Source organism: Coregonus clupeaformis, chromosome 9, assembly GCF_020615455.1.
Source record: "Coregonus clupeaformis isolate EN_2021a chromosome 9, ASM2061545v1, whole genome shotgun sequence".
NCBI lineage: Eukaryota > Metazoa > Chordata > Actinopteri > Salmoniformes > Salmonidae > Coregonus > Coregonus clupeaformis.
In genome coordinates, this window is record NC_059200.1 from 42,953,196 (window position 1) to 42,977,571 (window position 24,376).

The 24,376-nt window shown below is 44.3% G+C and overlaps 2 protein-coding genes across 5 annotated transcripts in view; both read right to left on the reverse strand.

Annotated features, from left to right (window-relative positions):
• LOC121573839 (PDZ and LIM domain protein 5) overlaps positions 1-261 on the reverse strand; it is a 130,435-nt gene extending 130,174 nt beyond the window's left edge. For 3 of the 4 annotated variants that reach the window (XM_041886173.2, XM_041886172.2, XM_041886171.2), the window contains exon 1: positions 150-260. The gene's annotated coding sequence lies outside the window, so the exon portion shown is untranslated. Of the gene's footprint in view, positions 1-149 lie in introns of all 4 variants that reach the window. The other variant, XM_041886169.2, reaches the window with a different exon arrangement.
• Positions 262-11,090: 10,829 nt separating this feature from the next.
• The window catches only part of LOC121573838 (melanopsin-B-like), a 24,993-nt gene continuing 11,707 nt past the window's right edge, over positions 11,091-24,376 (reverse strand). Inside the window, exons 2-9 of the mRNA XM_041886168.2 lie at positions 21,322-21,455; positions 20,273-20,476; positions 19,722-19,893; positions 18,366-18,527; positions 16,133-16,240; positions 15,500-15,674; positions 11,592-11,718; positions 11,091-11,184 (exon numbers count right to left, since the gene is read on the reverse strand). Coding sequence (XP_041742102.1) covers positions 11,147-11,184; positions 11,592-11,718; positions 15,500-15,674; positions 16,133-16,240; positions 18,366-18,527; positions 19,722-19,893; positions 20,273-20,476; positions 21,322-21,455 — 1,120 coding nt within the window. The 3' untranslated portion in view covers positions 11,091-11,146. The remainder of the gene's footprint in view (positions 11,185-11,591; positions 11,719-15,499; positions 15,675-16,132; positions 16,241-18,365; positions 18,528-19,721; positions 19,894-20,272; positions 20,477-21,321; positions 21,456-24,376) is intronic.

Sequence of the window (24,376 nt, forward strand, 5' to 3'; positions counted from 1 at the left end):
GTGGGTGTTGCTTATTCTCGCCTCGCGCACTTGCTCGTATCTCCTTCAAACTAAAATAAAAGTAGCCCAACAATACCTATCCATTTAATTTCGAATAGTTTTCCTATTCAATTTATGTGTCTGCCCCCCTGTGTACCAATTGTACTCACCTTTTTGTGGATGAGGTAAAGCCGGTTTAGTCGAGGTGTTAAGATGTGAACGCGTGTGACCGTTCTGCCGCTACCACAAGTTTCAGACTGAACGGACTGAAATGAAGTTAACGGAACTATGACTTCCGCATCGCCCTATATCTTGTCTGACTGCCCACGATAGGCGGGGAATCCCGGTTACTTTAGTCAACTCGACAATGTCGCAGAACGTAAAAGTCATAGTGATACATTTTACTTTCACTTGTTAATAATATTGGTCCAATTTTAAATGAAGAAAAACGTATAGAAGATTCAAGCACAGCCTACGACTATGCCTAGCCTATATGCTTCACAAATCATACTATACAACAAAGGGATACTAAATATCAATATCAAAATATCGTACAGATGTTAATAGTAACGTTTATTGTTATCATGTAGCCAATTAAACATAAAATATCCAGTTGTATTAATTTCAATGTGGTTTCATTTCAATGTGTCTGGATGAGTCTTGATGAACAGAATGAACAGGATTTTTCCACAGGTGGACGAGAGTGAAAGGGAACAGGGAAGTGAAAAGAGAAGGAAGAGGGGGGTCAAGAAGACACAATTAAGTCAAAGTGAGCGGGCTAGAAAAGTGAGAGGAAGAAAGAAGGGGAATAATTGGTTGAATTGCGAACTACAATGTCTCTGTCATTGATGGCTTTATTTATTGTAATTATGGTGGTTATTTGGGTGGCTGCTGGTCCACTGTCCTGTACTATCATTATTCAAAATAAGTTTGAGTCAACTGAGCATCTGCCAACTTTAATAATTATCTCAGATTGTCTTGATCTATTTTATTTAACATCCATTTGCTATTTTTTTTTTTTTTATATAATACTTTTTTGGGGCACATCCACCACCTTCAGAGGACAAAAATGACTTTGTTTTTACAGCTTTTTCTTTTTTGTTACATGTACATTCTACACACATTTTACATATATGGCACTTTTTTACACAGTAGTTACAGATGAAGTCTGAAGTTTACATACACTTAGGTTGGAGTCATTAAACACTTTGTGACGTCACGAGAGGCTACACAGCTTTCAGCGGGATTGCTCAAGTAGTGCAAGGAGACAAGGTTCAAACAAAACAAGGATTTTATTATAGGTCTTGGGAAATTAACGAAAATATAACAAAATTCTGTTCTCTTGTGGCTCTTTAAGGGTTAACAGTTCAGGGATGTCTCTTCCACATCCAAAATCATAATTCTCACTCGCTCAGATAACTTTTCCCCAGCCTTACTGTAGTCCACGTTGCAGCTAGTGGCCAACCCAGCCAAAAGTCCTTCCAAATGTCTCTCACGTATTTCCACAGGTGCATATATCCAAAGGTGAGTATTTCCCAAAGGTAAGTATCTCCAAATCCTTATATTCCTCATGGAAGTGGACGTGCAGCACTCTTGTCCTCCAGAGAGCCCAGGTTGGAGACTGTGTCTCTTCACCCCCCCACACTCCCTCAGTGTGTCTCTTCCCCTTCCCAAACCTTCAGCTCATCAGCTCCTCATTTGTTTCAGCTGCGTGGGAAGATTGGCCATAGAGGGGTGGAGCTCCCGACCACACCAGCAGATGGAGCCATAGCTGTCTGGGTTTGCAGCCACCTCAGGGGGATGTAACGTCCCTCCAGGACACAGCCTCTCGTGACATCACACATACCCCTCCTCGGGACCGACGTCCTCGTCGGGGTAAAGGCAGCGAAGAAGGCATCACGCCGGGAGAGGGCGTCCGCATTGCCGTGGTGCTTGCCAGACTGCTCTCTCTTCAACTCCTCCAACTCTAGGACCAGGGACTCAGCCTCCTGTTGTCTCTCCTTGAGTTTCTTACTGAACGCATCAGCCTTGGTTTTAGCAGAGTTTAGCTTCTGTTGAGCAGCTTTCAGTTCCTTCTCTCTCTCTGCCTCCGCATTCTTCATCTTGTTCTCCAACACCTTGTACTTCTCCTCTGCCTTCTTCTGGACCTCCTTACTCCTGCGCAGGGTCTCCTCACACTCCTCGATGGTCCTGCGCAGCCTCTCCAGCTCCTCCTGTTGCTTAGGGAAGGAGCTCTGTTGGAGTTTAGCCTGGAGGATATCTAACTCTTCTGTCTTCATGTCTAACTGTTGCTTTAACAAACGATACCTCTCAGCGGTCCCCTTCAGACCAGACCGTTCTTTGTCCAGATTCTGTAGCTCCGTCTCTGTGTCGGTCTGGGCACCTGCCATCCCTATCAGAGCCCGGGCGGGAGTGAGTAATTCGGAGGATTGCACCGGAGCCTTCCCAGGATGAGTCTTGCCTCTCCGTTTCCGAGGTACTCGGGTTATCCTCTCCTGAGACTCTCTCCAGAGTGGGTAAAAGGCTGGGCAGTCTCGTCCAATTAGGACAGGGACGGGGAGGGAATCAACCACCCCGCCGTCGTGTGTATGGTTCCCCGTGTGCTGGTCATTGTAAGTTCAGTAATGGGGTATTCTCTGGTGTCCCCATGGACACAGGAACCTGGGAGGACTTTCCCCGGGGTCAAACACGTTGGGCCCACCAAATCCTTACGCACCAGGGTGGCCCGGCTACCAGAATCCAGTAAGGCCTCCACATCATGGTGATTCACAGTTACCGGGCAGGTGGGGGGTCGATCTGGGCCGCCATCTACGACTCCCAAGAGCGAGGCAAAACGGTGTGTGGGTGCTGAGCTGGAGGACTCCGCGATCCACCACAACGGCGATCCACCACAACGGCCTCCACCACCGCCGCTGCTGTATTCCTCTGCGGATCCAGCCATTTCCTTGCGATTCGGACAAGTTCATGCATCTGCGCCCGAGGAGGTTGGTCTGGTTGGAAGGTCCAACTGTGAAAGCGCTGGGCCATACCAAACTTTGTGAGTCCATATCTGCTGAGGATCTCAGACTTGAGGGCATCATAGTCAGTAACCTGGTCAGGGCCCAGGTCCCGGACAGCATTCAGCGATTCCCCGGTTAGAAAGGGGGCTAACAGACCAACCCACTGTTGCTTGGGCCAGGCTTCCCTAGTGGCCGTGGCCTCAAATGCATGCAGGTATGCCTCAATGTCATCGGTAGCTCCCATCTTAGATATAAAGTCACTTGCCTTTATTGGGCGGGTATTTTGGACCACCCTCTGTCTCTGCAACTGCAATTCCTCTGCCTTCAGAAGGTTGGCTTTCTTTTGCTCCTCCAAGAGAGCCACGTTTGCTTGCATCTGGGCTTGCTGGCCAGCAACAAGGGCTTTCAATATGTCCTCCATTTCAGTCGGGCGGGGAGCCTACGGCCAACTTGGAAAACTGGGTGATCAAACCTTCGGTATCCTCCTCTGACATGCACTATTAACGCTTGAGTGTGCCCGTATTCTCCACCATCTGTGACGTCACGAGAGGCTACACAGCTTTCAGCGGGATTGCTCAAGTAGTGCAAGGAGACAAGGTTCAAACAAAACAAGGATTTTATTATAGGTCTTGGGAAATTAACGAAAATATAACAAAATTCTGTTCTCTTGTGGCTCTTTAAGGGTTAACAGTTCAGGGATGTCTCTTCCACATCCAAAATCATAATTCTCACTCGCTCAGATAACTTTTCCCCAGCCTTACTGTAGTCCACGTTGCAGCTAGTGGCCAACCCAGCCAAAAGTCCTTCCAAATGTCTCTCACGTATTTCCACAGGTGCATATATCCAAAGGTGAGTATTTCCCAAAGGTAAGTATCTCCAAATCCTTATATTCCTCATGGAAGTGGACGTGCAGCACTCTTGTCCTCCAGAGAGCCCAGGTTGGAGACTGTGTCTCTTCACCCCCCACACACTCCCTCAGTGTGTCTCTTCCCTTCCCAAACCTTCAGCTCATCAGCTCCTCATTTGTTTCAGCTGCGTGGGAAGATTGGCCATAGAGGGGTGGAGCTCCCGACCACACCAGCAGATGGAGCCATAGCTGTCTGGGTTTGCAGCCACCTCAGGGGGATGTAACGTCCCTCCAGGACACAGCCTCTCGTGACATCACAACTTGTTTTTCAACCACTCCACAAATTTCTTGTTAACAAACTATAGTTTTGGCAAGTCGGTTAGGACATCTACTTTGTGCATGACACAAGTAATTTTTCCAACAATTGTTTACAGACAGATTATTTCACTGTATCACAATTCCAGTGGGTCAGAAGTTTACATACACTAAATTGACTGTGCCTTTAAACAGCTTGGAAAATTCCAGAAAATGATGTCATGGCTTTAGAAGCTTCTGATAGGCTAATTGACATCATTCGAGTCAATTGGAGGTGTACCTGTGGATGTATTTCAAGGCCTACCTTCAAACTTAGTGGCTCTTTGCTTGACATCATGGGAAAATCAAAAGAAATCAGCCAAGACCTCAGAAAAAAAATTGTAGACCTCCACAAGTCTGGTTCATCCTTGGGAGCAATTTCCAAACGCCTGAAGGTACCATGTTCATCTGTACAAACAATAGTACGCAAGTATAAACACCATGGGACCACGCAGCCGTCATACCGCTCAGGAAGGAGACGCGTTCTTTCTCCTAGAGATAAACGTACTTTGATCCTCCTCTCCACCCTCTCCGAGTTGGGCATCTCTGGCGCTGCTCACTCTTGGATTGCGTCCTACCTGACAGGTCGCTCCTACCAGGTGGCGTGGCGAGAATCTGTCTCCGCACCACGTGCTCTCACCACTGGTGTCCCCCAGGGCTCAGTTCTAGGCCCTCTCCTATTCTCTCTATACACCAAGTCACTTGGCTCTGTCATATCCTCACATGGTCTCTCTTATCATTGCTACGCAGACGCCACACAATTAATTTTCTCCTTTCCCCCTTCTGATAACCAGGTGGCGAATCGCATCTCTGCATCTCTGGCAGACATATCAGTGTGGATGTCGGATCACCACCTCAAGCTGAACCTCGGCAAGACGCAGCTGCTCTTCCTCCCGGGGAAGGACTGCCCGCTCCATGATCTCGCCATCACGGTTGACAACTCCATTGTGTCCTCCTCCCAGAGTGCAAAGAACCTTGGCGTGACCCTGGACAACACCCTGTCGTTCTCCGCTAACATCAAAGCGGTGACCCGATCCTGCAGGTTCATGCTCTACAACATTCGCAGAGTACGACCCTACCTTACACAAAAAGCGGCACAGGTCCTAATCCAGGCACTTGTCATCTCCTGTCTGGATTACTGCAACTCGCTGTTGGCTGGGCTCCCTGCCTGTGCCATTAAACCCTTACAACTTATCCAGAATGCTGCAGCCCGTCTGGTGTTCGAACTTCCCAAGTTCTCTCATGTCACCCTGCTCCTCCGCACACTGAGGCTCACATCTACTACAAGACCATGGTGCTTGCCTACGGAGCTGTGAGGGGAATGGCACCTCCTTACCTTCAGGTTCTGATCAGACCCTACATCCAAACGAGGGCACTACGTTCATCCACCTCTGGCCTGCTAGCTCCCCTACCTCTACGGAAGCACAGTTCCCGCTCAGCCCAGTCAAAGCTATTTGCTGCTCTGGCACCCCAATGGTGGAACAAGCTCCCCCACGACGCCAGGACAGCGGAGTCACTGACCACCTTCCGGAGACACTTGAAACCCTACCTCTTTAAGGAATACCTGGAATAGTATAAAGTAATCCTTCTACCCTCCCCCACCCTCCCATAAAAAAAAGCAGTGGCTTCTTCCTTGCTGAGCGGCCTTTCAGGTTATGTCGATATAGGACTCGTTTTACTGTGGATATAGATACTTTTGTACCTGTTTCCTCCAGCATCTTCACAAGGTCCTTTGCTGTTGTTCTGGGATTGATTAGCACTTTTTGCACCAAGGTACGTTCATCTCTTGGAGACAGAACGCGTCTCCTTCCTGAGCAGTATGACGGCTGCGTGGTCCCATGGTGTTTATACTTGCGTACTATTGTTTGTACAGATGAACGTGGTACCTTTAGGTGTTTGGAAATTGCTCCCAAGGATGAACCAGACTTGTGGAGGTCTACATTATTTATTTCTGAGGTCTTGGTTGATTTCTTTTGATTTTCCCATGATGTCAAGCAAAGAGCCACTGAGTTTGAAGGTAGGCCTTGAAATACATCCACAGGTACACCTCCAATTGACTCAAATGATGTCAATTAGCCTATCAGAAGCTTCTAAAGCCATGACATCATTTTCTGGAATTTTCCAAGCTGTTTAAAGGCACAGTCAACTTAGTGTATGTAAACTTCTGACCCACTGGAATTGTGATACAGTGAATTAGAAGTGAAATAATCTGTCTGTAAACAATTGTTGGAAAAATTACTTGTGTCATGCACAAAGTCGATGTCCTAACCGACTTGCCAAAACTATAGTTTGTTAACAAGAAATTTGTGGAGTGGTTGAAAAACGAGTTTTAATGACTCCAACCTAAGTGTATGTAAACTTCCGACTTCAACTGTACATTATTTTCTTTAGGAATGTAGCGGAGTAAAAGTAAAAGTTATGAAAGATATAAATAATAAAGTAAAGTACAGAGACCCCAAAAAACTACTTAAGTAGTACTTTAAAGTATCTTTACCTAAGTACTTCACACCTCTGCTCATTAGTTTGAGTGGTCATAATGATGATACATTGAGAATTTTGTTGTCTCCAGTTGAAAGTGTCCACAAAGCCAAGGTACAGTATGTTATGAGGGTATCCAGAAACTGAACACAGCATGAGTGAATCAACTGGTTGATTTGCATCAGTGGGTGCTGATGTCATTCTTTCCGTTGCAGGCCTCTGGCCTACAGGGGAGCGAGAGACTTGTGCCAGCAGATAGCTAGAGGTTTATTTGAACCACAATGGAAATAGTAGCATCTGTGAATATCCTGTCTGACGGAGTAAAAATAGACCAGAAATGATGTTTAAAGCAGGACTAGTGCGTGTTTTGCATGTGAGGTACCCATGCTTTGTTCAGGACAGCTAAGTATAGTGTTGCATGACATAATTTTGTTATTTTTGTCAATTGGGCCTATTCTTTGTAGTAACTTTCAGATGGAAATCAAGAGTTCTCAAGTTACTAAGAAATGTAATTGTCAAATTTTTCCAGTCAGAAATGGACACAGTTCCCAACCACAAATTAGGCCTATCACAATGGCCTATGTGTAAATTTCCTCTTGCCATTAGTTGAGAACGTAGTTGAGACCAATATAATTTTTACAGATTAGGTGTGCCCTCTAGTGGTGAAAAATAAAACGGTATATGATTAATCTTTCTTCACAGCCCTGATTGTAGGTCTGGCTCCAATATCAACACCACAAATGAACCAACAAGCATCCCAGTAGTTTTAAAGCCAGAGAAGCCATTGTGGTCTTAGTTACTCTGATTGAGGTGTTATGCAGCAATGCCAACTGCCTATATATTTTCTCCCCACACAGCAATGCCAACAATACCCTGAACTGTACAAGCTTAAAGGAGGGAGATGCACACACCCTGATCCTGGAAAGTGACAGTCTACTTTATATATATATCAACTCTTGTTAAAGACCAGAGCCATACAACCTGTGTATGCCCCACCAATTCATGACAAGGGCACAAAAATAAGTGGCATGTGAGGCTCAATAGACAGACCTTATTTTACCTTCAATGCATATGTGCCTTCCTCCTCTGCTTCTTTGCTCCAAATAATGTATTTCTCTGCACCTGTGAAGGGATTTTTGTTTTACATTGTTACACAAGCAATGAAGACCACTGCCATCAGAGAGTACTCCTTACACCCTTGGAGATATTCAACACCAGTGCTTTGACTGTAGTAGAATAATTATAAATATAGACTAGTTATGTTGTCTTAAAATGCAATTCAGTAAGTTCTAGGTATTTCAAAAGCTTGCCATCAAGTCAAACTACAAGGCACACCCTCAAAGGAAATTGAGATCCAAAATGAACAATTTATTGGAAGAGCTCCAGGAGGATCTTCAAAGAGGTTAATGGAGTGGAGATGAGAGCTGGGGGTAATCTGGGCGTAACAGGAGGGTAACAGGGGACGTTTTTGGAGGCTGCTGCCCAGGACTCAGAGGTGGTATCCAGGGGATTGTGTACTTTTATGAGTTGAGATTCAGGTCATTAACTGATAAAGTCATGTTTTAACTTCAACGGGTGTCTGACATCAGTTGATAAGGGTAGCATTTTTGTATTTCTCAGCTGATTGCTCCTACAGCATGTACTGGTTTAAACTGATCAATGACATTCAGTGGAGAGACCGACGGTTCACTCACCTGGTCCTGGTCCAAAACAGCCACAAGCTACTGTAAATGTTCAGAAAGAGAAATTAGTCACACACAAAAATGCAATGGATTGATTTATAGTTCAACCTCATGAAGACATCCAAATGTACATTTCTTTGCTGGCAAAGAGAGCCATATACCCTCATAACCATCACTCTGTACCCTCATTAAACATCTGGACAGAGAGTAGCAACAGGCACACTTACATTATACAGAAATACCTGAAAAAAAAATGCACTGTAGGTGTTACATCATTTCTATGGTAGAGCTGCATTAGCACCATAACAGCTGTTCCAGGAAAAGTGTAGATAATTCTGCTCAATCCTGAAGATGAGAAATGATCAGTGAGCACACAACTCGACATTTAATCGATATTGCTCAACAGTGATTCACGTTTATCGAACATGATTCAAGGAATAGGTGGGTCTATGCCACTGAATGCCTGCTTGAATGAACTGAACTAACTAAGCATAACAGAGAGCACTGCTGTCTTTAAACCTAGTCAATGGTCCATTTCTACCACCACAAAAGCTTATACATTTTCCAAGATCAGCTAACATAACACTCAAACCAATGTGGGAATTGAAAATGATTGAAAACATCACAACCCATTACTGCACAAGATGTTAATCTCATATAGCTTTAGATACCTGTCAGGCTACATAAAGAAATGACCACTAAATAGTTGTGTCAGGGGGAAAGGCAGCATCATGTCGCCAAGCCTTGACACAATGTCACACATTCAACACCTCTGACAGACAGACAGACAGACAGTACACACGCACGTAAACACACACACGCACGTAAACACACACACACACGTAAACACACACACACACACACACACACACACACACACACACACACAAATAAACATGTGAGAAAAGCATGTTGTATGGTGGACCTCCCTTAAGCTATTTGAGTCAACTGAGGTCAGATAGGGTCTTGCATTCTGCTGCATGACGAGGTTGAGCTTCTCATTCAGATGCCTTCGTGCCTAAGCTGGAATTATTGATCTGCAGAAGTCGTCCATGATGGGAAGCTCTCATACAATTATATAACTGTATAAGCTGTAAAGTACTCGGGAATTTCTGGAGCAAAAAGTTTAAAGAGAATTTGGTTGAGAAAGGGTGAAGCAATTCCATTACTATAACTTCATTTTATCATGCCTCAAATTGGTAGGTCTTATGTGTACCATATACCTGAAAGAATTTCAAGTAAGCAGACACGTGTGCAATTTGAGTTTATGCAGTAAAAGTATTGCCTCATCTAAAATAACACATATCCCATAGGTAAAGACACCTAAACAAATATCACTCTGGCATTGAGTTCCCTTCCAAAATATTACTTTAGGTTCGATCAGGGTTATTCAGGGTTTGATATAGAAACCCTGACCCGTCTTCTCAAAGCCACATATAGTATAAACCCATCATTTAATAGGAATCTGGTACCTTCAGGAAATACATGTGCACATACAACAGAACATACAGTACTTGTGACAGATAATACAGAAATGCTCCACAGTCCATGGTGTTTACAAACCCTATAGTAGACAGCTGAAAAAACAAGTGGTAATCAAACATTGTTCAGTCACGCACAAAATACACTCTAAACATTTCAATAATTATTTGATTTTGTTTCCAAAGGCTAAATCATAGGAAATTACTACATTTTCTATACTCCTCCTTTACATGAAGTTTCACCCTAAGGAAAGTGTACCGTATGTATAGTAACAGTGCTTGAGCCTGTCTAACTCTCTCTAGTCTAGATGATTTGGATTGGGCTGCATCGTTTGGTTTGAATCAAGTGGACCTTTTGGCTGATTGATTTCTGGTGAATCAGTTGGTCATCTACTTATGTGCTTCTTGGTTTTAGAATGCGCACTTTCAGAAAGATCCTTCGACACTCTGGGTTGATCACTAAAAAACAAGTCCATCCCAGTCTTTACAGTGTCCTTACGTCCTTGTGCAGTGATGGTAGATTCTACTCAGACCTTAAAGCAGGTATAGGACAACCTACTCAGTAGCCTGCTGTAGGAGACCAAATGATTGTTTGTCATTAGATATTTGTTTGTCATAAAACATAAGGCCATATATAAGACAAACACTGGACAGAAGTGTGTCAAGATCATACAATAGATTACACATCCTCTGACAGTTGTGAAAACATTAGAAGCTGATTGGCTACACACAAAGACCAGCTGATTGGCTGGCCACACACAGAGAGTTGCGACTGGAGAACAGTAGTGATTAGCTGATTGTGTTTACAGCTGATTGTATTTAACATAAGTATAACCTCCTTGGACCATGACAATCCTCACTTGCTCTCTATTGTTTGTATTGTACAGTATTGTGACAGTACCACATTGTCATCCACACATTATGCATACACCAAAGCCTTCAGACAGACTCCCCAGGGGGGTTTCAGGAGAGGAACTTTTCCATCAACTCCAGCAGTTCAGTGGAGCAGTTTAAGCTCTGCAGGCCCAGTAGCATGTTCTCCTCACGGGTCTGTGCTCCATGCTCCTCCCCCTTATAGTTCCCATCGTCTCTGACGGGGGGCTGATGATGATGTGTGGAACCTCAGAGTCTCTGTGTTTGTTGTTCAGGGTCCTGGGGGTCCTGGGGGGTGAGGCTGGTGGTGGGGCGGGGGGGAGCTCCTCCACCTCCTCCTGAGCTAACTGGGGGGCTCTCTCCTGGGTCTTCTCCTCCTCCTCCGCTCCCTCCTCCTCCTGCCACCCCTCCCCAGCCTCCTCCCTGGTCATAGATTCAGACACCAGGTCGTGGTCACAGCTGCTCAGTGAGCCCCTCTCGGGGACAGTAGCCTAAGGGGGACAAAGACTATTAGAGCACCAAATAAATGGGGCGTGACTTACATTTTTACCATCGTCATCATTTTTAATTAGCTAATATTTGGATGTTTTTCAAATGGTAACTTCTCAACTACATTTTGAAGAACTCTGTCTGTTCCATTGCAAATGATTGCAAATTGCGTTTAAAATTGTTGAAAATAATTATGTTTTCTGAACATTTTAGAAGCACCTGTGCACCTGAGTACATCAGGCACCAGCTGTTGTTTTATTTTCTAATTCTGCTGTCAGCCCGACAGGTTCGTATCATTTTCAGAATAGCATTTACAGCGCCTAAGACGTGTGTTTAAGTGACTGTTGGCCACAGAAACAGTGCAAGGCTCTACCCACCCACTCACTCCTGTCTTGAACACGTACCTTACCTTTTCCTGCCTGCTGCTGGGCTGACTGTCTGCACTCCTTCACTCTCAGAGCTCCAGAGGAGTGGCTGATTCTCAGAGACTGGCTCTGCTGGTCCAAGGGGTCCAGCTCCACGTCACTCCACACCTGCTGTGAAAGTTACACACAACACAGGTCCAAGTCAGCCAGGTCCAAGTCAGCCAGGTCCAAGTCAGCTAAGTCAGCCAGGTCCAAGTCAGCCAGGTCCAAGTCAGCTAAGTCAGCCAGGTCCAAGTCAGCCATGTCCAAGTCAGCCACTGGTCAGTATATGTAATGTAGCTGTACATTCCGTTTCAAGAAAGTATGCCTATATAACAGGGGACACCTGTTTCCCCTACAGACCTCTCCCCATGGGCACCCCACACCAAACACACAGAACCCCCATAGAGAGATCATCAGACCAATAGCCGCTGGTGTGCTGACGTGTGTTAGTCAGTTACTGACTCAGCAGCTGAGCTCTAACTAGCATGTACACACATAGTCAAGTTATTGGTGTGCTGCTGGATGCCTGTGTGTGATAGCCAGTTAGTAAAGAGCCCTGGGATGTGTCAGGCAGTTTGTGTCTCAGCCCCAGAAAGGTTTTTAGTCTTTGTCCTCACTCAGCAGCTGAGCTCTAACCAGCATGTAAACACATAGTCAAGTTATTGTGTGTTATGCCCATAGGGGGCACGTACCCCCTCAGATTTGTCCTGTTTATAAAAAATTAAAAAATTAAAAATAAAAATGTTTGCTTGTTTTTTCTCTGTAATACTACTAGCCACTTAGCAATTTTATGAAGTTGGCTTTAGCTAGCTCAGATAGGTTCCCAATCTTCCAACCTCATATCTAGCTACCAAGAAGCCATTTCAGGCTACCGATCAAGTTAGACTAGCTAGCTTGTCTAACTATCTTAGCTGGCATGCCTGGTGGCAAGGTTGGTAGACTTTAGAAAAGCAAGCAACAACTAAATAACACTCACATTTCTTTCAATCTTTTACCCAGATTTTAGCAGAGATGCACAGAAGCATATTTCGTTTCTTTAAAAAAAGAACCACCAGTCAGGAGGATACAGACAGCTCAAGAGGTATGCTTAGATATGCAGAAAGAATACATAATTTTGACATTAAACATAATGATTATGGCTATAGATTGCAGGAAAAAGCTGTTTCAGGTGTGAAACAATGCAAAATTCTCACACTTAACCAGTAAGGCTACCATAGCATTCTACAGCGATACGCCATCCCATCTGGTTTGGGCTTAGTGGGACTATCATTTGTTTTTCAACAGGACAATGACCCAACACACCGCCAGGCTGTGTAAGGGCTATTTTACCAAGAAGGAGAGTGATGGAGTGCTGCATCAGATGACCTGGCCTCCGCAATCCCCTGACCTCAACCCAATTGAGATGGTTTGGGATGAGTAGGGCCGCAGAGTGAAGGAAAAGCAGCCAACAAGTGCTCAGCATATGTGGGAACTCCTTCAAAACTGTTGGAAAAGCATTCCAGGTGAAGCTGGTTGAGAGAAAGCCAAGAGTGTGCAAAGCTGTCATCAAGACAAAGGGTGACTATTTGAAGAATCTCAAATATAAAATATATTTAGATTTGTTTAACACTTTTTTGTTTACTACATGATTCCATATGTGTTATTTCATCGTTTTGATGTCTTCACTATTATTCTACAATGTAATTTTTTTTTTACAAAATAAAGAAAAACCCTTGAATAAGTAGGTGTGTCCAAACTTTTGACTGGTAGTATATATATATATATATATATATATATATACAGTGGGGAGAACAAGTATTTGATACACTGCCGATTTTGCAGGTTTTCCTACTTACAAAGCATGTAGAGGTCTGTAATTTTTATCATAGGTACACTTCAACTGTGAGAGACGGAATCTAAAACAAAAATCCAGAAAATCACATTGTATGATTTTTAAGTAATTAATTTGCATTTTATTGCATGACATAAGTATTTGATCACCTACCAACCAGTAAGAATTCCGGCTCTCACAGACCTGTTAGTTTTTCTTTAAGAAGCTCTCCTGTTCTCCACTCATTACCTGTATTAACTGCACCTGTTTGAACTCGTTACCTGTATAAAAGACACCTGTCCACACACTCAATCAAACAGACTCCAACCTCTCCACAATGGCCAAGACCAGAGATCTGTGTAAGGGATAACATTGTAGACCTGCACAAGGCTGGGATGGGCTACAGGACAATAGGCAAGCAGCTTGGTGAGAAGGCAACAACTGTTGGCGCAATTATTAGAAAATGGAAGTGGTTCAAGATGACGGTCAATCACCCTCGGTCTGCGGCTCCATGCAAGATCTCACCTCGTGGGGCATCAATGATCATGAGGAAGGTGCGGGATCAGCCCAGAACTACACGGCAGGACCTGGTCAATGACCCGAAGAGAGCTGGGACCACAGTCTCAAAGAAAACCATTAGTAACACACTACGCCGTCATGGATTAAAATCCTGCAGCGCACGCAAGGTCCCCCTGCTCAAGCCAGCGCATGTCCAGGCCCGTCTGAAGTTTGCCAATGACCATCTGGATGATCCAGAGGAGGAATGGGAGAAGGTCATGTGGTCTGATGAGACAAAAATAGAGCTTTATGGTCTAAACTCCACTCGCCGTGTTTGGAGGAAGAAGAAGGATGAGTACAACCCCAAGAACACCATCCCAACTGTGAAGCATGGAGGTGGAAACATCATTCTTTGGGGATGCTTTTCTGCAAAGGGGACAGGACGACTGCACCGTATTGAGGGGAGGATGGATGGGGCCATGTATCGCGAGATCTTGGTCAACAACCTCCTTCCCTCAGTAAGAGCATTGAAGATGGGTCGTGGCTGGGTCTTCCAGCATGACAACGACCCGAAACTCACAGCCAGGGCAACTAAGAAGTGGCTCCGTAAGAAGCATCTCAAGGTCCTGGAGTGGCCTAGCCAGTCTCCAGACCTGAACCTAATAGAAAATCTTTGGAGGGAGCTGAAAGTCCGTATTGCCCAGCGACAGCCCCGAAACCTGAAGGATCTGGAGAAGGTCTGTATGGAGGAGTGGGCCAAAATCCCTGCTGCAGTGTGTGCAAACCTGGTCAAGACCTACAGGAAACGTATGATCTCTGTAATTGCAAACAAAGGTTTCTGTACCAAATATTAAGTTCTGCTTTTCTGATGTATCAAATACTTATGTCATGCAATAAAATGCAAATTAATTACTTAAAAATCATACAATGTGATTTTCTGGATTTTTGTTTTAGATTCCGTCTCTCGCAGTTGAAGTGTACCTATGATAAAAAATTACAGACCTCTACATGCTTTGTAAGTAGGAAAACCTGCAAAATCGGCAGTGTATCAAATACTTGTTCTCCCCACTGTATATATAGGCGAATCCTGTAAAACAACACATTTCACTGCAGCTATCTGGTGTATGTGACAGTAAAACATATAAACATCTATATATATATATATAGATAGATATAGATATTGTCACATACACCAGATAGGTGCAGTGAAATGTGTTGTTTTACAGGGTCAGCCATAGTAGTACAGCTCCCCTGGAGAAAATTAGGGTGAAGTGCCTTCCTCAAGGGCCAGCCACCTTGCCGTTTACATAGTGACATAGTTAAAAGACCTCACACACGTGATGGTTTTGTCCAGATTACATGTTCAGTAAACTGTACTGCACTGCTGTGTTTTTCTTTTTTGTGGGCAACATATTTATGAATTTTCTCAGAAACATACATACAACATAATGGATTGTAGTACAACAAAGCAGTGCATTGCTGCGTTTGAACATTTATTTTCATGTAGCCTTGACTCCAGTCTTTGTGTGTGCCTGGCAACGTGAGACAACTATTCTTGTTATATCGTGCAGCATCTATCTACCCCTACCCACACCAACTCACTGTGTCTCCGGTGGACACAGAGGACACTTTATGGAACTTGGTCTTGGAGGTGGAGGACTGTCTGCTGAGCATAGGGTCCCTGAAGGAGGACTCGCTGTTGGACACCGAGATACAGCCCTTCCTGGGGGGCAGGGCCAGGAAGTGCAGACAGGGAACCTTCTCTGCCAGAGTGTCTCTGTATGGGAGAGTCAACAAAGGAGAAAGGAAAGGAGAGTGGTGAAGGAGCATGCAGAAACCAAACCCTCCTTATTGTCATCATTACCTAAGCCAGTTGTAAGTTAACAAGTCAGTTGTTAAAGGAGTCTCATCTGGACGGCCAAGCCCAATCATACCAAAGGAGCCCTGGGGGCAACTTTCCAAAACAAACCTTAGGTCATGACAGGCTAGGACAGTACATACCTAGGGGGAGAATCTCGACTGCGTACTCCTTGCGTCCTCTCTCCTCGCCTCCTTCTCAAAACCCAATGGATGAGAAAGCTAGAGGTCCCTCCCCTCTGACCTTCTCCTCCAATGGGTTTTGAGAAGGAGGCGAGGAGAGAGGAGAAAAGACGTGAGGAGTATGAAACTGAGATTCTCCCAAGGTGTTTTGAGTTGTGCCCTAGTGGAGGAAGACATTGAAATGACTGTACTCACCTGTACTTAGAGTGGATGATGGCATAGATGAAAGGATTATAGATGGCTGAGGCTTTGGCAATGACAGCAGGGACGGCCTTGGAATAGGGACTGAGGGCACTTCCATAGCTGATAGGAGAGATAACATGAATAGGACACTACAAGCCTCACAGGTATGTAAAGTAATCTGAATCCCTCAGGTTTTACTGACAGTATGCCATTCTGCTCTGCTTCCACCCTCTAACAATACGATTGTAGTCTTAACTGTATGTGTGTGTACAGTATGTCTGTGGATGGTCAGTCATGCGTTGGCCAGTCCCTGCCTGTCTGTGCCTTGGTCAGTCTGTTTGCACTGCCTGCCTAGGTGCAGCCTGTTTGTATGGCTCGGCAGTGGCCCAAAGATGGAGTGAGCAGGAGGAATCATTCGCTTGATAATCCCTTTCTCTCCGACAGACTGCACTCCATCTCTTAACATCCCCTCTCCTGGAGGTGTGAGCAAGGCCTGAACAGTACACGCATGCCTAAGCTGCTGCAGTACATACAGGATGCTCCCCATACACAACTCTAAAAAACATCTGTTTCAAACAGTCTCTGACCCTGACAGCGTTTCTAAACTCCCAAAACCGTCTGTCTCAGACTCTCACCTCTTCGACAGACGTGCCTGCCATTCTGAACCAATCCCAGCCTTACTCGGAGGATTTGGAGTGCAATTCGGAGAGAATGTATCACCAATTCTTCTGCATTACCCCAAAGTTCTGCAGCAACAACAATTCTCAGCTTCATATCTGAATCAACACAGTCAGATAAAACCCCTATTCATGACTCCTGATCTTTCATACCCAGATCACATGCGCCTTCTAACTATAATCATTGCCTAAGAGACTCAACAAGTACACTACACAAAAGTATATGGACACCCCTTCAAATTAGTGGATTCGGCTTTTCAGCCACACCCGTTGCTAACAGGTGTATAAAATCGAGCACACAGCCATGCAATCTCCATAGACAAACACTGGCAGTAGAGTGGCCTTACTAAAGAGCTCAGTGACTTTCAACAAGACAGTTTGTCAAATTTCTGCCCTGATAGAGCTGTCCCTGTCAAATGTAAGTGCTGGTATTGTGAAGTGGAAATGTCTAGGAGCAACAATGGCTCAGTCGCAAAGTGGTAGGCCACACAAGCTCACAGAATGGGACCGGCGAGTGCTGAAGCGCGTAAAAATCATCTGTCCTCTGTTGCAACACTCACTACCGAGTTCCACACTGCCTCTGGAAGCAACGTCAGCACAAGAACTGTACGTCGGGAGCTTCATGAAATGGGTTTCCATGGCCGAGCAGCCGCACACAAGCCTAAGGTCACCATGCGCAATACCAAGTTTCGGCTGGAGTGGTGTAAAGCTCGCCGCCATTGGACTCTGGAGCAGTGGAAATGCGTTCTCTGGAGTGATGAATCATGCTTCACCATCTGGCAGTCCGACGGACGAATCTGAGTTTGGCGGATGCCAGGAGAACGCTACCTGCCCGAATGCATAGTGCCAACTGTAAAGTTTGGTGGAGGAGGAATAATGGTCTGGGGCTGTTTTTCATGGATCGGGCTAGGCCACTTAGTTCCAGTGAAGGGAAATCTTAATGCTACAGCATACAATGACATTCTAGACGATTCTGTGCTTCCAACATTGTGGCAACAGTTTAAGGAAGGCCCTTTCCTGTTTCAGCATAACAATGCCCCTGTGCAAAACGCGAGGTCCATACAGAAATTGTTTTTAGAGATTGGTGTGGAAGAACTTGACTGGCCTGCACAGAGCCCCATCGAACACCTTTGGGATGAATTGGAACGCCGACTGCGAGCCAGGCCTAATAGCCCAATATCAGTACTCGATCTCACCAATGCTCTTGTTGCTGAATGGAAGCAAGTCCCCGCAGCACTGTTACAATATCTAGTGGAAAGCCTTCCCAGAAGAGTGGAGGCTGTTATAGCAGTAAAGGGGGGACCAACTCCATATTAATGCCCATGAATTTGGAATGAGATGTTCGACGTGCAGGTGTGAACATACTTTTGGCCATGTAGTGTAGATCGTGGCCCGTAATTCATAAAGCTTTTCAGAGTACGAGTGCTGATCAAGGATCAGATCCCCCATGTCCATGTAATCTTATTCATAATTATCTAGAAAGAGGCTAAACGTATCCTAGATCAGCACTCCTACTGAGACGCTTTATGAATATGGAACCTGAACCCCATTCAAAACTCCATAGTTACCCAGCCCAGGCGATGAGGGTGACGCAGGCGTAGGGAGACCAGGACATCACATAGACGATGATGACCACAAAGGCGATCTTGGCCAGCTTCCACTCTGTCTTGATGGACTGCTGTTGGATGAGGGTGGACTTCCTCACCTGACTGCCCAGCTTCTCCATGTCTCTGTGGGCATCGGAGAGTGGATGAAGGAGATGTCAGAGGAAGACAGACAAACAGAGGGCCCCATCATCTGGATGTGTGCTTAAGTAACTTTACGTTACTATTTATATTTTTGACAACCTTTACTTTTACTTCACTACATTCCTAAAGAAAATAAATAATGTACTTTTTACTCCATACATTTTCCCTGACACCCAAAATCAATCAATCAATCAAATTTATTTATAAAGCCCTTTTTACATCAGCAGATGTCACAAAGTGCTATACAGAAACCCAGCCTAAAACCCCAGACAGCAAGCAATGCAGATGTAGGAGCACGGTGGCTAGGAAAAACTCCCTAGAAAGGCAGGAACCTAGGAAGAAACCTAGAGAGGAACCAGGCTCTGAGGGGTGGCCAGTCTTTTCCTGGCTGTGCCGGTTGGAGATTATAAGAGTACATGGCCATTAAGGCCAGATTGTTCTTCAAGATGTTCAAACGTTCATAGATGACCAGCAGGGTCAAATAATAATCAGTGGTTGTAGAGGGTGCAACAGGTCAGTACCTCAGGAGTAAATGTCAGTTGGCTTTTCATAGCCGAGCATTCAGAGGTCGAGACAGCAGGTGTGGTAGAGAGAGAGAGAGTTGAAAACAGCAGGTCCGGGACAAGGTAGCACATCCGGTGAACAGGTCAGGGTTCCCTAGCCGCAGGCAGAACAGTTTAAACTGGAGCAGCAGCACGACCAGGTGGTACTCATTACATTTTGAATGCTTAGCAGGACAGAAAATGGTCCAATTCACACACTTATCAAGAGAACAACCCTTGTCATCCCTACTGCCTCTGATCTGGCGGACTCACTAAACACAAACGCTTCATTTGCAAATGATGTCTGAGTGTTGGAGTGTGCCCCTGGCTATCCGTACATTTATAAAACAAGAAAATTGTGTTGTCTGGTTAGCTTAATATAAGGGATTTTAAATTATTCATACTTTTACTTTTTATACTTAAGAACATTTTAGCAATTACATTTACTTTTGATACTTAAGTGTATTTAAAACCAAATACTTTTAGACTTTTACTCAAGTAGTATTTTACTGGGTGACTAACTTTTACTTGAGTCATTTTCTATTAAGGTATCTTTATTTTTACTCAAGTATGATAACTGAGTACTTTTTCCACCACTGCACAGGGGCATGGTTGTGTGAATGTATCAGCTTACCTACTGGCGGTGCGTATGGCCAGGAACATGCAGAGGTAGCAGTAGGAGATGATGCCAAGTGGGATGAAGAACACAAAGACGCATAGCATCAGAGTGTAGCTCCTATTGGCTGGTGTGGAGGTCACATAATCCCACGTACAGGAGGTCATCAGGCCCTCAGGGATATAGGAACCTGGAGAGGGACAATGGGTTAGGATTAGTGTTGGGGTTAGGGTTAAGGTTCAGGTCACGGTTGGGGTAAGGGTTAGGGTTGGGATTAAGGTTACAGTCAGGGTAAGGGTTGGGGATCAAGTGTTTGAGAAAGAGAGAGGAGATTATTGTATCAGTACACCTGTAGAGAGAAGAGGAAGAGTGATAGGAAAGTGAGAGAGTTGTAGAGATAAGATAAAAGGATGGTAGTCTGGTCCCAGATCTGTTTGGGCTCTTGCCAACTCCATTAGTGTCATTGTCTAGCAAAACATGGCATGACAATTCCCTAAGAAGTTGGCAAGACAGCAGAAACAGTCAGAAAACTGGCACCCAAAAGGATGGCGTAAGTGGAGGGAACTCACTCCAGCCCAGGAGAGGCGCCAGACTCCAGGCCAGCGAATAGAGCCAGACAATGACGATGACGACGGAGGTGCGGCGTTTAGAGGTCCAGTGGAGGGCCTGTAGGGGCTTGGTGATGACGATGTAGCGGTCAATGGAGATAGCCAGCAGGTTGATCATGGAGGTGATCCCAAATAAAGCCCCACAGAAGGCGTACATCTTACAGCCTGAACATAAATCATTTAGAGATCTTACAATCTGAGTAATCTCAGAGGATAGAAAATTAGTAGGGGTGTAACGATCCATCTACTACATCGATGTATCGATTTATATTCCTATGATCCAACTACATCGATCTGTGCTCGGCGAGTTGGCCTTTGGACAACATATATCAATCTAACATCGTTTTAAAATGTAATAAATCGATTGTATCGATACTAGGAAATAACCCATTGGATTTAAGCACGTCAGACTTTATATGGATGTTTTTTCTTAGCACTTTTAATGATAAAGGCTTTAAACATTACTCGATTCAGTCTGCCTATCCGTGACGTCATCGCCCCGCGCCAGCAGCAGCGCAAAGGCACAAAGACAACAAAACATAGCATGGCGGACGACAGAGGAGAAGCAGACGAGCGAGAAATTATCAAGCCACCATTGCGGTCCTTACAAGAAACAGGAATCTAGGAAACTTCACCTGCACTGTCCAGTATCCAGGTATTTATTTCAGTCACACTGGTTGAATTTTTGGCTAAAAGGTTACTGAATCGATTTCAAGTCACTGAATCGTTTCGGATCGTATCGTTCTAAATGAACCAATATCGTCCTTGAATCGTATCGACAACCACGAATCGTGATACAAATCGAATCGTTGTTAAAACGAATCGTTACACCCCTAAAAATTAGTGATGCAGATAGATGGAATTTCCACAGAATTAATTTGATTAGTATTTTTTGTTCAGTATGGACAGCGTAATTAAGCTCAAATGACCAAAGTAGCTGAAGCTTTCCATTAAGACAACTGATCTGATGTGGGTATTTTACCAAACTTATGGGATGAAGGTAAAAGTACCTGTTTCTCCAAAAACCCACTCCTTGTAGAGACAGTTGACAAAGAAGATAGGGGACTGTGTGATGGCCATGAGGAAGTCACTCACTGCCAGATTCATGATGAAATAGTTGGGAGGAGTCCGGAGCTTCTTGTTACTGAAATACAGAACAAATATACAGTCTTTATGATTTCAAAAAAATCTATTCATTGTCATTAGCTTACTACTCATTTAAGAATTTACATGTATCTTTATCACTAAAGCTTTAGCATTATAACAGAATAGCTTCTATCCAGGTAATGAAATAAAGATAATGTCAAAAGGCAAGGATGCGATGCTGTACTTTCACGTTAGTCAAAAAGTGCAACCACTGGAACATGACCCCACACTCAGTTTGCTAACTACCTCCCCGACCCCACTCCCCTATGTGAACTGAATTCCTTAAAGTGAATGTTTCTCACTCTCTGCCAACCATTCTAATTCAGGATGTAGAGTCTGAGTGGGTGAATTATCATTACACGCATCCATGACTGTTATTTTGATTAAAGTTGCCCATTAATCCTACCACAAACACAATTCAGCATAAGTGATGCTCAGCGATCAGCCATCACCTGCTGACAACCAGCCACCTCCCCAGTCTCCTCCTCACCAGACCAATCCCTCACTCTCGCCTCGCCCAGAGTCAATACACTCACCATTATCCCTCCTAGCAGCAGGGGTCATCCCCTACCTAGAAATACCTCCTGTTTTCCAAGAAACTAGACTGGCTCACAGCATCAGGGGAAATCAGACAGGCCGGCCCAATACAAATACAGAGGGTCAATCAAAGTTAGTAAGTCATATCCAATGGCATGGAAAAATCCACATATTTTGCTTGAGAGTGTGTGAATGGGTGAGTGAGTGCCCTCTGCCCTCTGCCCTCTGCCCTCTGGCCTCCCACTGTGAACATGGCCTGATTTCTGTTCTGAGTGTTTTGTGCTAAATAATGTTAATAACGTTTAGATAGAGAAGTGACATGTTGGATTAATAATAATAATAATAATAATAACATGCCATTTAGCAGACGCTTTTATCCAAAGCGACTTACAGTCATAGTGGAGAGCGGCGCATTGCAGTTGTTGCCAGCTTCAGTAGGAGGAAGCTATGCTGCCATGCACTCATGTGGATCTGCAATTTGATTTGCACAAATCAAAGAGGAGACGTGATGCAATCGTTTCAATGGTCTCCAGGCATCTCTCTGAGGTCCTTAACTAAACACAAAGGACTACACGGCCTGTGGGGCTCTCAGGCATTACTAACAGAGAGGATGAGGAGTACAAGGAGGAGAGGGTGGTAATGAAGGTAATAGATGCTCTTCTTAATGCGCTTGAGCCAATCAGTTGTGTTGTGACAAGGTAGGGGTGGTATACAGAAGATAACCCTAAAGATCCATATTCTGAACAGAACAGCTCAAATAAGCAAAGAGAAACAACAGTCCATCATTACTTTAAGACACGAAGGTTAGTGAATGCGGAACATTTCAAGAACTTTGAATGCGGAACATTTCTTCAAGTGCAGTCGCAAAAACCATCAAGCTTTTGCAATGAAACTGGCTTTCCGCCACAGGAAAGGAAGACCCAGAGTTACCTCTGCTGCAGAGGATAAGTTCATTAGAGATAACTGCACCTCAGATTGCTGCCCAAATAAATGCTACACAGAGTTCAAGTAACAGACACATCTCAACATCAACTGTTCAGAGGAGACTGCATGAATCAGGCCTTCATGGTGACACTGTCAGTGATTTATTTAGAATTCAAGGCACACTTAACCAGCATGGCTACCACAGCATTCTGCAGCGATACGCCATCCCATCTGGTTTGGGCTTAGTGGGACTATCATTTGTTTTTCAATCGGACAATGACCCAACACACCTCCAGGCTGTCTAAGGGCTATTTGACCAAGAAGGAGAGTGATGGAGTGCTGCATCAGATGACCTGGCCTCCACAATCACCCAACCTCAACCCAATTGAGATGGTGTGGGATGAGTTGGACCGCAGAGTGAAGGAAAAGCAGCCAACAAGTGGGAACTCCTTCAAGACTGTTGGAAAATCGTTCCAGGTGAAGCTGGTTGAGAGAATGCCAAGAGTGTGCAAAGCTGTCATCAAGACAAAGGGTGGCTACTTTGAAGTATCTAAAATATAAAATATATTTTGATTTCTTTAACACCTTTTTTGTTACTACATGATTCTGTGTTATTTCATAGTTTTGATGTCTTCACTATTATTCTATTCTATTATTCTATAATGTAGAAAATAGTAAAAATAAAGAAAAACCCTTGAATGAGTAGGTGTGTCCAAACTTTTGACTGGTACTGTACATCATATGATTAGGACCTCACGGCCCTTTGAAATGACAAAAACGCATTCTTAAAAGGATACTTTGGGATTTTCCCCAGTCCGATGAACTTGTGGATAACAATTGTATGTTTCTGTGTCCAGTATGAAGAAAGTTACATGTAGTTTCGCGAGCCAATGCTAACTAGTGTTAGTGCAATGACTGGAAGTCTATGGGTATCTACTAGCATGCTAATATCCCGAAGTATCCCTTTAAACACGGAGGCCTTTTAAATGTGTAAATTGAAAAGAAACATACAGTACTGTATATGGAGTTACACACACTGTCCACAGACAGTTGTCTTTGATGGCTGTCATACATAACGTGTGCAATTCTTCCTGCACACTGGACAAATCTGTGTCAGTGAGCATTAAAAAGCTGATGCCTCCCTCGCTTTCCCCTTTGATGTGAAATGTAAATAATTGCCTTTGCACATACACACACATCATCACAGGGTAGCATATGGTCCAAGTTAATTAAGCTCAAAATTCACTGAGTTTGGAATTTGTTATGTAATGATGGCACTTGTACTGAAGCATTTTATTACTTTTATCATGATGATTAGATAATATTATCATAAAACAAAAATTACTAAAACAGGTGTAAGGTGATATCATTTAAATCACCACCATTGCTTTTAGGTTTAAAAAACATCCTTGTGTTTCTATAGTATAGTTATACCACAGTGTGTTTCTATAGTGTAGT